Consider the following 15,604-nt stretch of genomic DNA (forward strand, 5'->3'; position numbering starts at 1 on the left):
TATTCTCCATACCTGCGGATGCCTGTGCTTGGGCATCAGTGTGGCGCTGGCAGACTCTACTCAGGAATTCACTCACTTGACGCAGGGAAAGGGCATTATGCAGTGTTTCCAGGGGGTAGATGGTAGGCACCATGGAGCATCCTTCAAATCCTGTTAGAAAAGAGATGAGCACACTCAATGTTATTCCTGTCAGATATATCCCAACTGGCCAAGGATGCATGGAGAGTCCCTGAGAGCCATCAGGAGAGTTCGTGGCTTTTGGAGTGTGAGGTATCCAAGATTCTTAGGAGAGGGAACCCTACAGAGTCTGTTTCTCTCACCTCCAGATTTCCTAAAAAGTCTATCTCCTAAGCCCTCCAGGTGAATCAAATCACCTCTCATCCTACCTGTGGAGAGCCTGCAATGTCCCATGGAAAAATCAACAGAATCCCAACAGGGTAAGCACCTACATTGCTCTTGTGCTTTCTGGGGGCATAAAACAAAGGTCCAGAGGTAAGGGATGAAATTGTAGGTCTAAATGATGTAGAGAGGTCATGGAGCTGAGAAAAAACAGCAGATTTCAGGGATCATGTAAAAGAGAACCAGATTAAGGAGGAGGGAATGGAATCTGAGGAGAAGTTCATGCAGATTTAGGATATGGGTAGAAAGGCTAGAATATTTGGAAGCAAGCTGGAGTGCATGCAATACACATGGAGCTCAGCCCAGGAAAACAACATGCATGAATAAGGCGGGGGATGGAAGTTCTTTCTTGGTCATTTCCATCACATCAAAGCTTCTTCCTTCTGCTCTCACTGGAAGACCCCAGACTTGTTAGGATTTCTCTATTCCAACAGGAAAATAAGTCAAACCCCCTAGAAAAAGAACAAATACTGATTCTCTGCTCTGAACCCAACAATTCCAATGTAGGTCCACCAGTCTGGGTAGGGTGAAGGGTAAATCTAAATGTGTAACCCTAATCCTAAAGCCTGTTGATGAAAAAAAAAAATGTCCTTGTTGAAAGATCGAGAAGCACACATCCCAACCACTTTTTTCAGTTTCTGATCTTTCCTATTCCTCCTCTACATCTTAAAGGGATTAAGGATAGGCAGAATAGCAATATCTATGCAAGACATAGCCTCCTGTTCACCAATGACTAAAACCTATAACTCGAATGGATTATATTTGACCATCTTCTAACCTCTGGTCCTTGTTTGCTTCAAGGATTCAACTGAGACCTCTGTGCCTCATTTTTACACTGTACTCTAGTGGCAGAAGGGCAGGAGAGGTACAGTCTCTAGCTCCTTAGAGTGGCTAGAAAAACATTTGAAGATGGTGGTAGCAGTGGGTTATACAGATAAGAACAGATTTCAGGGCAAGAGACTACTCCTATATTGACTATAATTGGGAATGGGTAACAGGAGGCAGTGAGGAAGGAGAATTGGAAGGGGATGAGCAGCCAACGCTACAGCTACCAGGCAGTCTGGCCCCAATCCCATCCAAGCAACTAAATGCAAGTCACATAACCTTAGGGTAAATAAGAGAAAGGAATAGGCGGGCTCTCCTGCCAGAAGTGCATTAAGCAAAGCAGTCAGTCCCAGCCAGGGTAGCGGCAGCAGCCAGCTTGGTGGCAGGGGGTACCGTAGAGGCACTCGGGGTCATCCCGGCCTGAGCGCAGCCAGTTCCGGAAGAGGCGCAGGTGGTAGGAGCACTGGTGCAGGTGATGCGCCAGCGTGGCATCCAAGGAGACTGGCCGGCCCCCTGGGCAGTCAGAGGAAAAACTGCGCAGCAACCGGACCACAGGGTGCTGGTCATCCAGCAGCTCTGGAGGGGTGAGGGGACCACAGCAGGAAGCACAAAGATAAAGAAAGAGAAGAGGGAGAGACAATGAGGGGGGCACTGACTGGCACAAGCATTTCTGGGACAGGGGCCACTCAGCTCCAAGGTGAGCTAAGAGAGAAGCAGAGATGGTCAGAGCCACTGGGCATCTCTTGCAGGGAAGAAGAGTATTGGCATCACACAGTAAGTCTAAAAGAAGGGGCTAGTGAGACCTCATCTTACAACAAGGCCCTACCCTTTCTCATTGAGCATAATTCAGTCAGTGCTTACAGAGAGCAGTCACATCATTCTGGATGGGGGTGAACTGTCAGTTATGTGGCTGGGAGCTCCAGTGTCCCTGATTGTTCTTGGACAAACCCTAGTTAGCACCTGCTTCTCAGATGAATGTATTTATGAGGTTGGGATAGAAATGAAAAGATTCAAAGTCACTCAGAGAAGAGGGTCAAGAATGGTATAGGATATCAAGATAAAGTCTGAAGCTAGACAGGCTCGTAAAGGCTCCAGCCAGGCCCTCTGGACTAGACTGTAAGAAAGACAGCCACAGACAGGTTGGTATTAGGCAGCTGGCATAGGAGATCAGTAGGAAACCAGGTATAGGAGTCCTTTAAAGCAGAGAATGTAAAAAATGGACTCAATATGTGAAAATGCCAATATTGACTAATCATCCTTTACTCTTGTTCAAATATACTGATTAAAAAAAATGTTTGCATAAATCTCAGGACTTGGGGGACACTGTATTCATTATAGAAGCCAAAAGTTAGATAATTTTATATTTTCTTCCCAATGCTGGTGAGTCTAACTACACTTTGTTTAGCTGGCAAGTAGAAAACCTTCAATCCTAAACCACTTATTTTAGCTGCTTGGCAAACTTCGTGGATATATGCGATTCAGCTGCACGAGGGTGAAGACAGTGAAAGGCATGTGGAAGGGATTATAAGAGGAACAGTAGGGAAAAGATCTTGGGGAAAAGGTATGGGGTCTTAAAACCTGATGACAGGATGTTGGTATAGAGAAGGCAGGATCAAGGCAGCTGAGGATGACTGCTCAGAACTCCCAGACCAGAACTGGTTCCACAGGGTGACCCCATGAGACTACCGTTTCCAGAGGCCATGTCAGGATGTCAGGAGAGGTTTCAGCTCTACCCAGGCAGTAATTGGACCAATGATCACACCCGTTGTGTGGGTCCCTAGAAGATAATGGACTTGGCAAATCCAATGGGCATACTCCGACATTCTGGATGAGGGTAAGCCACAGTCTCTTTCCCACTATATTAGTTTACTTTGGTGAGCAATGAGCCATACTTGTATACTTGATGTAGTCACAGGATGTGAGACAAGCTTATCAGGAATAGAGGCAGGGATGAGCTGAGAGATGTTCTCTCATCAGAGTAAGGAGACAGCATTGCCTTGCCCCCTTTCCGAAGCCAGGTTCAGTTTTTCCAGCTGCTATTTCAAAGCCAGACATCATGGCAAGGAGATGGTGATGATGGGAGAGTAGGTTGGCACAATGTTGTGACTAATCTGCCATAAGCAATTAAAGACAGAACATCCACTCTGTAATTGCTGGGTCAGTCAAGCAAGATTTGGCCACGGGGTAGAAACCTCATATTGTCCTGAGGGCCAAAGTAAATCTAGATAATCTTCAGCAAGAGACATAATAGCTCCAAATTTCTCCTGTTGCCAACAGGTAGATCCCAGATTCTGGCTTCTCAAGCACTTTAGGCTCCAAGCTCAAGTACAAGAAGAACAAAGGCCAGAAGACTCCTAAGGAAGTGTGCAGAGTGTTGGAGGAGATCCTGAATTTGCTCTCCTGCACTATACCTGAATTGTCCAGGTCTTTCTTCCTCTCTTCCTTTTGGCAGAATTAATTCTTCTTTTCTTCAATTGGTGAGGCTGCTAACCAACGCTTCAGGGAACTAGAGATATATAGGTTTGAGGATCTGTTTTATGAATTTGGATCTTTTCTTATAGAGCCTAAGAATTAGGAGATCTGTGATTTAGCTCTGATTTCAGGGGCCCAAGTACCTGTTACTATATTCTGTATCCTAAGTAACATGTCTCCTAGTCCAAGTCTGAGGCTGTGGGATTGGGGTTGGTGCATGAGGTTCTACTCTGGAGATGACTGTGGCATATGACGGCCAGAAGAGCTTAAAGCTAAGTGTGTAGGCACAGCCACACCACTCTGAATGGGGAGCTCCTGTCATAGGCACATAGGGAGCCAGGGTAGCGGCAGGAGTATAAACTTAACAAGTATAGGCTAGTCAACCTAGGGAGATTTCAGCAGTGCCTGGTAGAGATATGTGGCCTGACTGGTCTAAAATCTAGCAGCTGTCACTGGCTAAGGAGCAGGGGATCAACACCCAGAGGTTTTTCCACACAGGAAGCCAGGCTAATTTTACCTCCTTTGGAGAGTCTTAGCCCTTAGACAGAAGAAAATCATGTCTAACAAAAACCTTGAAGACAAGATACAATGCAGAGAGAAACTAAGGATATAAAGAATAAAATAGGGAGTAAGCCCTGGGTTCCCCTGCCATACCTGACAAAGAGACCACAGCCCTTCAGTTTTTGGTTTACACAGATCTCTAAACTCTCCCACCTTAGTGTAGACAGACCCAGTTCTTCAATATTCTTGAAACAGTATTCATTTCTAAGCTCCCTCAGAATCCCTAGTAGACATCTCAACTCTTCACTTCAAGCTTCTCTGAGACAGTAGTGCCATAGGTAGGCTGGGGCTGCATGGAAATCACATGTAAAAACTCAAGGTACAATCCTTTTTTCCTTTACCTACTACCTCCTACTCCCTTATTCGTCTCTTTTATCCCAAATCAATCTGGGCTCCTGTTTTCTAGGTCTAGGCCCTGGGTTAGTAGTAACATAAAGAAGACGTCTGGAGCACAAGAGCCACACAAAGTACACACAATGATAAGGGATAGGAATATGGAGATGGGAAACTATATACTCAAGTCCAACACCCATATGGGGGTAGGCTTGGGAGCTGGCAACTGCAGCATTGCTCCAAAAGAGAAACAAACTAATCATCCACTCCAACAAAAGAGTTGGAGGAAGATCAAAACAGGAAGATCAAAATTATATAAGCTGATAGGTGGGGGAAACAAAAAAGAGAGAAGAAATGGGGATGATATAGGAAACACTATTCTTTTCCTAAGAAGGGGAACTATTATCATGTTTGTACAAAGCCCAGCAGTCACGTGATGGGAAAGGGAGACGTTCAATTAATGTTTTGCTGATGATGCTGAAAAAAGTGACACAGTGGTGATGATAGTGATCATGGAAGTAAGACCCCGAGTTGCCACAGGGATAGGGCAGCGAGGTTGCAGCCTAGGCTAAGGTTTGTCACAACAAAGGATATGTCCCAAGAGGGACACTTAGTGAGTGGTTCATTCAGAGACAGCAGGGTGTCAACACAGTGAAAGGAGAGGCAAAGTCAGTGTCAGAACTTAGAGGTTAAGTGTCTGGAGGTGACGTGGTGAGGAGGAATGACGTTGAGTCAGAAGCAAACGTACCGTTAGTCGGATGCTTTGCAAACGACACAGAAAATCGTTTTACAGCCGGGACAAACAAGAGCTCTGGGGAGAAAAGACATCATGGGGATTATACCCATCCCTATCGCCACCCTCTGCTCTGGAATTTGCCTGCAATATACTCTGTTCTTTACAGTTAGCACATGACCTGCTCCCACCCCCACCCCTTAGCTTCCTGACTACCACATTTCAATATTTTCCTTCAGTATAATCTCCTCTTAGGAATCCATGTGTCATTTCTACCACAATACGGCCCCACAAACAACCCTAATTTCACCACCACATCCTCTTTCTGATCATTTAAAAATAAAATCTTTGTAGAAACTTTCATCCCTTCCCCCAATCTCTTTCCATACCATCTTTCCTGCCTTGGCTGAGCAACTTCCCCATCCTTGATTTCCTAGATTTTAATCAAGGCTCCACTGCATTCTCCCTGACCATGGATAATACTCCTTGGTCCTTACCCCTACAGGCCAGAATCCAGGAAAGAATACAAAGGTGGAATAAATTGATGTAGCAGGGCTGTATGTGGGAGATTATGAAGGGATAAGCATAAATAAGTAGTATTCGTATGGTGAGAGGGAATGCAAATGGAGGGGTGGATGGGGTCTTGGTTCCTTCTCCCCTCTATAATTGATGAAGAAAACTTGCTATAAGGCCAGTGCCAGTGCCACCTTAAGCATGAATAGTTCTTGAGCTGTGTCCTTGCTGGGGGACAAACGAAGAAAAGAGTTGCCCCCCAAAACCCACCCACATACCATCTCGGTGCTTCAGACTGGCAGGTGGTAGCTTTTTGCCATGGCTGCGGGCGTAGTCCTGAAGATTCGGGGCGCTGGAGGAGCCGCCCAGCACTGTGGTGCTGAACAACCCTGTGCACTGTGAGCCTGCAAGGCCGGGAGTGCATTAGTAGCCACGCAAAGCTGCAATTACCACACAGAAGTATACACAACTTCACATGACAACATCAAGACACACACAGATGTAACTATTCAGAGCCACCATCATGTGGCCACTACACATAACCACAAACAGCTTTTACTACTGCCCATAGCCACACTGGGCAAGCAAAGTGGGGATTCTCCTGAAGATCTACATGGCAGTTACAAGAGGCCACTACAAATACAGTGTTAGTCATATTAGGGGACTCAAAGCTACTGAAAGGGATAGACTACGCTTTCCAGGTGGCTTTCAGGAATGCTAACAGAATAAGTAGATCTCTCTATATCTCCCCAGATTTAATTCAGTGCTCCTTACCCTAGATATAGGGTTTGAAGAACCCAGAAATCTAGTCCCTTACAGGTTAGGAAAGAACTTTGATTGAAACCAGAGACTAAGTTTTGAGCATTCAGCTCAAATTCCAAGCTCTCATAAGTTCCAATTCCTCCTAAGTTCTTCCAATTCCTCCTAAGTTTTTCATCCAACATCCCCTCCCTTCTATCTCCCTTTAGTCCTTTTTACCTTTCCCAAGAAAAAAAGTATGAGACTCACTGAGTTTTTAAAGCTGGAAGGGACTCACAGATTATCCAGTTCAACCTTCTTATTTTAGAGATGAAGAAACAGATTCAAAAAAGATCTCATTTGCTCAAGGTCATACAGTTTGTTAGAAGCTAAGCTGGACTAGAATCCAAGTTTCTTGACTCTGAGGATCAACTGTGTTCAGTTAGAAAAGAAATATTTTTTTTATCAAGAAGAAATAGCATTGTTTCTAAAGTCAAGATGGATACAAATTGAAAGGCATGTGAAGAGTCAGGTGGTTATATGTAGAGCATGCCTACTATGTGCTGAGCACCCTACTAAGAAGGAGAACCTAGTGAGCAGGAAACAAAAAAAAGACATATTTTTTCTACTCTCAAAATTTTATTGTCTTGTAAGCCCTATGCTCAAAGCTAGATGCCCACACACATAAGTTCAAAGAAAGCAAAAAGAACTCTATTGCCAATCAGAGGAGTAAATAAAACTTGAAAAATCTCTGAAGCAAGTAAATCCAGCCAGTCACTTTGCCAAATATCTGATCAAGAGTAGGGTTGAGACTCCATGGTCGCCTCTCCCAGTATAGCCCATGAGGACAGAATGGGCAGGAAGAGACAAGACTGACACTTAAGTTTGTGGGATTTGCCCCTCTACTTCCAAATCCATCTTAGCGAAGACCTGGGGTTTGGCTTGGGAACTTAACATTCATAGGGGAGATGGATAGAGTGAAGAGGAGGTCAATTTCCTTTGAGCCTAGAAGGAAGGGGCCACGGTTTCAGGGGTGCCAGCATTTCAGGGTCACTACCAAAATCCAGAAGCTCAGATGGCTGAATGTTGTCCTGGAATTCAGGACTGCTCCTCTATGCAGCAACTTCTCCTACTTTTCATTCTCAAACAGGTTCTAGAATAGGGTTTCAGAGGGTAATAAGGGTTGCTAAATAGGTCTGCTTTTCTTCAGAGAAGCTGAAACTAGCTGGTTCTATCCCAGACCACTCCAAGCTTTGTTCTACATTTACTTCCTCCTGCCAATCCTGCCCTGCCCAGTCCTCGGATCATCTCAGAGGGTAGTCTCTACCTTACTACCACCATCTGTCAACCAGTCCCATGTCCATATTTCTGCCTTGTTCTTGACAGCACTCCCACTTAACTGGGCCAGCTACACCTAGCCTCTTTCCAGCCTAACTGAAACCTATTTTAACTGGGACTTCTGGAAAGAGAAGTCCATATCACAGATCTATACATTTGTCATTTATTTTTCATGCCCCAAACCATCTACTTCATTTCAGGGATCTAGAAGGCAACCTACTCTCATAAAATTAGCCTGGAAAGTTACCAAAACATTTCTCCCCCTTGCTGGTCCAAATGCTGACCATTTTGGGGCCAAGAAATTGGGAGCCAAGGACAAAGGTAACAGCAAAAAAAAAAAAAAAAAAAGAAGCCAAATTGTGAGAATAATAGGAGAAGAGAAAAAGAGCCAGGGGACCAAGTCCAGACTCCACACAATTGTCTCTAACTGCAGGTTCTAGTTACAGGCTGAGTTCAAAGATAGCCCCTCCCAAGGACCACTCCCCACTCCCAAAGAATACAATACCCTCTGAGGCTTGGTCCTTCCTGCAGTCTGTGTTCTTAGGAAAGGTTGAATGTTGTTCTCCACCCCTCTCCAGGAATCAAAAAAATCAAAAGACATTCCCTCAAAGTCCTGAGAGAAGCCTCTGCCACTACACCAGTCTCAGATTTGTCTCTCAATTTTCAGGAAGAACGGAAAAAAAATTACAGGATTAGGAGAGGATGAAGGAGAGAGCATGGAGGTAAGGAGAGGCCAGAGCAGGCATTAATAACCATAGTTCTCAGAGGAAGACATGGCACAAATTCTCCAAATGAGGAATATGGCACTTACGGGGGTCACAAGTATCTCTATTTATAGCTCTGTCTCTGATAACTCTGAAGATCAGAGTCTCTATGGCCCCTTAAGGTCTGGGCTAGACCGGAGGGACAGATAAGGAATGAGAGAGAAAGCCAGAAAAAAGCCAGAGAAATGGGGGCTGGTACAGAAAACCAAAAGACCGACACCTTCCTGGAATGAAAACAATCATCTGGGATCAAAGTTCACACCTAAATATGGCTTCTCCCAATTCATTCTCCCTAGTCCCACCCGGCAATTCCACACACTGGATGACCCCAACTCTCATGACTAATATTTCCCACAATAAAACTCTGAAGAACAGACAGACACCCCTTCCCAACAACAGGTGAGAGATGCTAGAAAACCATACCTAAGCCACTCTGCTTCATCTCCGTTGGTGGCCGTGAAGACGAAAAGAGCCGGTAGCCACCAGGCCTCGAGGATGAAGTCTCAGAAAGCACCTGGAGAAAAAGGACTCTGTATTACCAGTTTGCCACCTCAACCAAGAATTCTAAAACCCAGGTGCTGAATTCCTGCCCCTACAAAGCCAAGCAATGTCAGAATGTTTGAAACAAAGGATTTTTGTGAGGGAAGAAGAATGAAAAGGGAACAGAGAGTGTACTTTGCAGAGGGAACTGTCCAGGGAATCCTTCTATACTAGAAGGCACTTTTATTTCCAAGATGCCTGTCCCCACAGCCCTCCCATCCCAAATCTGAGAAATCATTAGTTAACCATTCTCAGTTCTCAGCAGAGCAGGGTTCCTTAATCTCATCTATCCCTCCACACGACTCCGAAGCCCATCACAATAGCTCAGCCACAATAAGATGTAAAGTCTGGCCACCCTCTCTTCTTTCCATGAGACAGCTGTGGCTACAACAACCATATTCAGTTTCTAATGTGAACCAAGAAGCCCTCCCCTCCACTCCTGGAGACACTAAACAGATTTCTAAAAAGCCCACAAAGCCCCAATCATACAACCCCCAACATACATCTCCTCCTCCTGCCCCCCACCTCCCCAGATAGAGTTCTGAGTCCCTAGGTCCCAAAAGGCAAAGACAGAGGCAGGAAAGGAAGATGAGGTAGGGAGGGACACCTGTGTGCAGGACGCCAGGTGAGTGGCGGACACAGCCCGGGGCTGTAGGCTGATGGTTGGGGAAGGCCGGGGGAGGTCTCCTGACCTCCGGCGGCGCCGTCCCCTCAAGGGGATCAGGTCCAGGTTCCCTGTGCACTGCATGTTCATGACCTGCAATCAGACCGGGTGTTAAGCCGGTCACGGCTCCTTTAACCCCCGGGCTCCCGAAAGCCCCAGTGCCCAGTGGGTAGAGCTAGCTCTAGGGCTAGAGAGGATGATTGCTAGGGCACAGCTGCTATGAAGGTCACAGATTCTGTATTCTAAAAGAGTCCAAAAATATGAGATGACAAGAGGAGAAGAAGGGATGGGGGGAAGGGTTATAGTTAATAAGGATGAGACTGCCAATGCCGATATTTATAGAACAAAGAGAGGAAATATTAATATTAAAAGGCTGTGTGACCAGGAGTAGAGAGAAGATTTTCTTGCAAAGCTGAGGAGCATACCTTGGGCAACCATTATCCTGGATGAGCAACGGTATAAGCAACACTAGGAACTGAAAAGGAAGGAATGTGATTATGACAGGAAGCTTCCTGTAGGCCTGAAAGAAAGAAGGCAGTCTCATCAAGTCTGAGAGATGACACACACAGAGCTCTGCTTCGCCTATGTCTCTTGACTGCTTAAACCAGAAGAAAAAAGGTCAAGCACGACAGTGCCAGAGAGACTGGCAGACCACGTGAATGGCAAAGACACTTAGATGTGGAGGAGCAGTTTATTGATGGAAGATTATATGTTATTCTGTCCATTTGATCTATTCACATGAGTCTGTAGGGTACTAGTGTACTGTGGATATTAAGTTAACTTACACCTCAAAGAGAAAATGATGCATACCCATCTAAAGAAACTCTAAGTATTCACAACTTCAAATCCACCTTAAAAAAATCAGGAAGAAAAGGATGAGTCCAGAACAGAAACTACAATTAGTCTTCTCAGCTTTCTCCAAAATCTGAACTGTAAACATCAGCTGAACCTATGTAAGCTAGTTACAGATTCTTCTTAAAATAGAAAGATGAATTCCCTTAAGACAGAGAGCTGGCACAGAGCCAGGTGAACAGATATGTCTTTCAAAGCAAGACCCAAATCAGACAGTCAGAGTCTCTGAGACAGAGATAAATCATGGGGTCAAAAAGAATGTCATTGGGCCAAAAAGGGAAAGAATCTTTCCAGGAAAAAAGACCAAAATAAACACCCTAGGACACTTACCTGGACACAATGTGAGATTTACAACAGTTCCTTCCTCTAGGCTAAAGAACTAGAACCAGGACTAGAGACAAACTCCAAGAACAGCAGAACACAGGCCCAGGCTGATAAACCTCCTCATCAGAACAAAGGGAAGACAGGTCGACCTCCAGACTGGATTCCCTTTCTGGGATGACAGTAGTATAGGTAACCTTAGAAGGGTTAAGTTAAAGTGCCATTGCTCCTGTCTGAGCTATAATTTTTACCCAAGGCAACAAAGAGATAGATAAGGCCTGGCCTTTAATATCAATTGTTATTATAGTTACTGTTTACTGAGCATCTATATGGCAGATATGACTTTTATTTTATAGACGAAAAAAACTAAGGCTTGTAGAAGTTGCCTGTCCAAGGTCACACAGATTCTAAGTATCAGCCTGGGATTTTAGCCCAGAGTTCATGCTGTTTCTACTATATTTCCTTTTCAAGAAGTGCCTTTTCTTTTTTTTTTTTTTAAGTTTTATTTATTTTTTTTCCCCCAAAGCCCCAGTAGATAGTTGTATGTCATAGCTGTATATCCTTCCAGTTGCTGTATGTGGGACGTGGCCTCAGCATGGCGGGAGAAGTGGTGCGTCCGTGTGCGCCCGGGATCCGAACCCGGGCCGCCAGGAGCGGAGCGCGTGCACCCAACCGCCAAGCCACGGGAGCTGGCCCAAGAAGTGCCTTTTCAAATTCCTCCAGAGGCTTCCTCCTCAATCTCACCTCTTAAAATCCTTATCTCTCAGGTACCTCTCACTGGCATCTCTTTAATCTCTGAAGCAGCAAAGAGCTTAAAGGAGCTTTACTGGGAGACCAGCTATGAAAGAGAGATTAAGTAAAACATATCCATCAGGGGCAGGAGGACTCTGCTTAAGGTCCCAAGAATCCCCCCAAAGGGATTCAGAGGATTCCTGGATATTGTCCTATGAGCACTTCCACCACTTCTTTCTCCCAAGCCCTTCTCATTACCTCCATGGAGCCGGCTTTTCGGTTACGAATGAGGGGTGATCTCCTTGGAAGGCCAGGGCCTTCAGAGGGCTGGGGTGAAGTCTGCAATGCCCGGTCTGGCTCATCTGATGCCTTCCCCGGGCACAGGTTCTCCAAGCTTCCTTGGTCTGTTTTCATCTCCTCATTCTATCCAATAATAGGCACAGATCGGAGAGGTGTTAATGGCCTCCAGCCTCCTAGTCCCAGACTCCCCAACCCTTTTACCTCCCTGTACTGTTTCCAAGTTTCCCGCGACTTGGTTCCTAAATCCTCCAGTCCCAAATCCCAGCACTCTGACCCACCTCAGAAGAGGCTGGACGGAATCCATAGCCAGTGGGGGCACTGCCTTCTTCCTCAACACCTTTCACTCCAGGGCTGAAGTGCAGCTCCACATGGAACCGCTCCTCTGATAAGGGATCCTATAGGGCATCATCAGACGAAGGGGCAGTTGGAGAAGTTGTATTTGGTGGGGGAAGACCACGCAGGGACAACAGAGAGGAACTCAAGAGGATACATCCTCCCAGGGCTGAGGTTTCAGTGTCTTACCTCACTTCTGGGGCTGATCTATTATAGCTTCCCTTTAACTATAGTCTAGTGTTACAGAATCCTCATTCCCCCACCTCATCTGTTTGAGACTCACCACTCCACATGACTTTCCAACTTCCAGTTCTACAACCCTCTCCATCCATCTCCCACAATAATTCAGCTTTGCTACAGTGTATACAGCAGCACATTTAAAGAAATCTTTGTGGAGCCAGACGAAGAAAGTATATGTGCAACAATGTTTGACAGAAAAAGACTCATTATAACATCATCCCAAATTCCATATGCTCCCTAATGCCAGAGCTGTGTTCTATGGTATCTCTCTGGCTCAACACCATTCCAAAACACTTTTTCTCTTCCAGAAGGAACCTCACGGATGCTCTGTGTCATGCTGTGCCTAGATGCCACACCTAGCTGGATTCTACAAATTCTAAGGATAAAAAAGTTTTTTCCTAAAAGGGGATGAAGGAGAAAAAAAGGGCCCTCTCCTCATGCTACCCTGTTAGCTCCTCACCTGTGTGTTGTCCTCATAAAGCATGATGACAATCTGGGTCATGTAGTTAAGCTCTGAGATGGCACTAAGATAAGCCAAAGCTCGCTGCCATTGTGCATCCTGGGTCTCCTATCAAACACAATAAGTGGTAAGCTGATGCCCAGGGACGAGGAACTCAGGGAATGAGCAGGAAGACAAGGAGAATCAAGAAAACTTGCAGTAAAAAAGAAGCATGAGGAGGAAAGTGAAAGAATGCTGGGAAAAGACGTTCATAGGCTGAAGGAAGAAGAAGGATCCTTACATCAAGAAGTCCCCCATAACGGAATACACTGAGTAGGGAGTGGACGTGGCTTTCACTGGTGAAATAGAGACGTGTTCGAACATGGCGGCCTGGGGAGAGCACTCCTCGGGAGTACCTGAGATAAGAGCTAAATTAATCACACTGTCAGATAATCCTCTTCCCACCCATCCACAAACTCCCTCCTCCCTCCTCAAAGACTTCTCTTCTCTTTTCTATCCCAGGATCACTTCTATTCTTGGTTCCCCAACCTATCCCAGCCTTGATTCCCCCAAGGACTCCCTGACATGCCCCTCCCTCCATCCAGCACCCCTCCCAGCCCTCCCTCACAGGGGATGCAGCTTGTTGACAGACTCATCCTCGTGGGTTCTCTGCAGGTCAAGTAGTATCTTCCGCAACAGTGGAAGACAAAAGCCCACGGCAATTTCCAGTTTCTCCTCCCGACTGATCCCGTACTCCTGGGGGCCATAGGCCAGGAATAAGTACCTCAGTGAGTCTTGTTTTCCTCTCGCCTCATACACCCAGGCTCAAGATCATGCTTGTCTTCACCTCAGATCTAGGACTTCTTTCATATCCACCACACGCCCCCTCTCCATGTTTCTCCTCAGTTAGCCTTTTGTACTTACTCAGAGCCAGAATGGACCTTGAGAACTGTAGCAACTCAACTAATTCCTTCTCTAAGTTTCCTTCCCCTGGGTCCCACACCACCCCTCCTTTCTGCCTTTTCCCTCCTTCTTTCCCTACTGCCCCTATCCCCAGGCTAGATCCCTTATATGAGACACACCTGGGGAATGACCACATCAGCCAATGCCTTAGAGAGACGTAGCAACTCTGCTGTGCCTTGCAGTCCCAGACTCCCATTGTGCTGCACATCATACTTGACACAGTCATAGATGTCAGGGATCTTACTGATATCATAGCGCCCACTCTTCTGTCGGAAGTCATGCTCTAGCTTGCTCCAACGCTGTAGCATTAGCTCTAGTGTCTCACTGTGGTAGAGTTGCAGGTCTGGAAGGAAGATAGATAGAGAGAGCCATAGATTTTTACCTCTAACAAAAGACCCTAACAAATCTGAAGTAGAAACAGAGAGACAAGGATGCCTTGTCTCAGACATTTAGGAGAGGACACAGGATTGCCTGAGGAGCCCATCTATACCTGAAACCTTGAAGGAAAGATAGTATTCATACCCACCTACAGACTTGGGGTCCTGCATCCGTTCTCGGATCTGGTGAGTGAGGTTTTCAATCAGGGCAAATACCTGATCACAGACCTTCACAGGATTCTGAATGATAGCCATGGAGTTGAGTAGGGAAGTACTTCCAGTGGGAGCCAGCTGTGGGGAACAGAGAGATGAAAAGTAAGATAGGCTCAGTGCCAATTTTCCAGATTCCTATGAGCTTATTACAGAGACTGCCTGCAAATAAGATCTGTTTGTCGGCTCACTCCAATGAGCATTCTTAGGCTACTGGGCATACTAGCAGTTGTAGGGCCTTCAGATGAGAGGACTGCTTAGCACACAGTCATCCAAGAGGGGCTGATAAAAAGTCTTGGAGTCCAGAGAAAACAACACAGACCTAGGTCCTCTTCTTGGGGGTTCGAAAATACACATGGAAAATGCTGGGGAATAAAGATTAAACCAAAATCCCTCAAAATCCCCACAGAATGTTCTCATGAGTGGGTAACAGAGATAACATTATCTTATTCCTCTAAACAAGATGCTAGCTCGAATCTAGAGTAGAGGCGCTACCTCAAAACTAGGTTCCAACTCAAGCTTTTAGGACAGTCACAGTCAATGAAGAATGGGGAAGGGGAAAGGGGACTGTGGGTGGAATGCACACATTCTTCCAAGATTCTCCCAAGTTCCATTCCTGATAGCAAAAAGAAGCAAGGGAGAAAGGAAAGGTGACTTAGCTTTTTTTGGATTTGACATTGAACAATGGATTAGAAAATAAGGGAGCAAGGTCCTGCCTTATTAAGGCCTGCACAGAGAAGAACAAAGAAAATGCCATTCTCTAGGCAATGTGCTCCGCTACTTAGCTCATTTAAGAACCTATCAGAAATGGTTACACAACAGTGTGAATGTACCTAATGCCACTGAACTGTATACTTAAAAATGGTTAAAGTGGTACCACTATTTTAAAAAAATAAATATTTTTTTAAAAAAAGAACCAATCAGAAATGAGGAGCTATCATTGGTATGATGGTAGAA

At 45.6% G+C, this 15,604-nt stretch overlaps 1 protein-coding gene across 2 annotated transcripts in view; it reads right to left on the reverse strand.

Moving 5' to 3' along the window:
- Positions 1 to 15,604, reverse strand: part of PPIP5K1 (diphosphoinositol pentakisphosphate kinase 1) — a 40,611-nt gene that overhangs the window by 13,353 nt on the left and 11,654 nt on the right. The window contains exons 19-31 of one of the 2 annotated variants that reach the window (XM_087426383.1): positions 14,587 to 14,728; positions 14,180 to 14,403; positions 13,726 to 13,853; positions 13,399 to 13,513; positions 13,119 to 13,226; positions 12,364 to 12,480; positions 12,044 to 12,208; positions 9,824 to 9,973; positions 9,100 to 9,190; positions 6,115 to 6,240; positions 5,339 to 5,401; positions 1,618 to 1,800; positions 13 to 150 (exon numbers count right to left, since the gene is read on the reverse strand). In XM_087426383.1, the coding sequence (XP_087282509.1) occupies positions 13 to 150; positions 1,618 to 1,800; positions 5,339 to 5,401; positions 6,115 to 6,240; positions 9,100 to 9,190; positions 9,824 to 9,973; positions 12,044 to 12,208; positions 12,364 to 12,480; positions 13,119 to 13,226; positions 13,399 to 13,513; positions 13,726 to 13,853; positions 14,180 to 14,403; positions 14,587 to 14,728 (1,750 nt within the window). The remainder of the gene's footprint in view (positions 1 to 12; positions 151 to 1,617; positions 1,801 to 5,338; positions 5,402 to 6,114; positions 6,241 to 9,099; positions 9,191 to 9,823; positions 9,974 to 12,043; positions 12,209 to 12,363; positions 12,481 to 13,118; positions 13,227 to 13,398; positions 13,514 to 13,725; positions 13,854 to 14,179; positions 14,404 to 14,586; positions 14,729 to 15,604) is intronic. The other variant, XM_014780644.2, reaches the window with a different exon arrangement.

Source organism: Ceratotherium simum, chromosome 3, assembly GCF_057802395.1.
Source record: "Ceratotherium simum simum isolate JZ-2026a chromosome 3, ASM5780239v1, whole genome shotgun sequence".
In the NCBI taxonomy this organism is placed as follows: domain Eukaryota; kingdom Metazoa; phylum Chordata; class Mammalia; order Perissodactyla; family Rhinocerotidae; genus Ceratotherium; species Ceratotherium simum.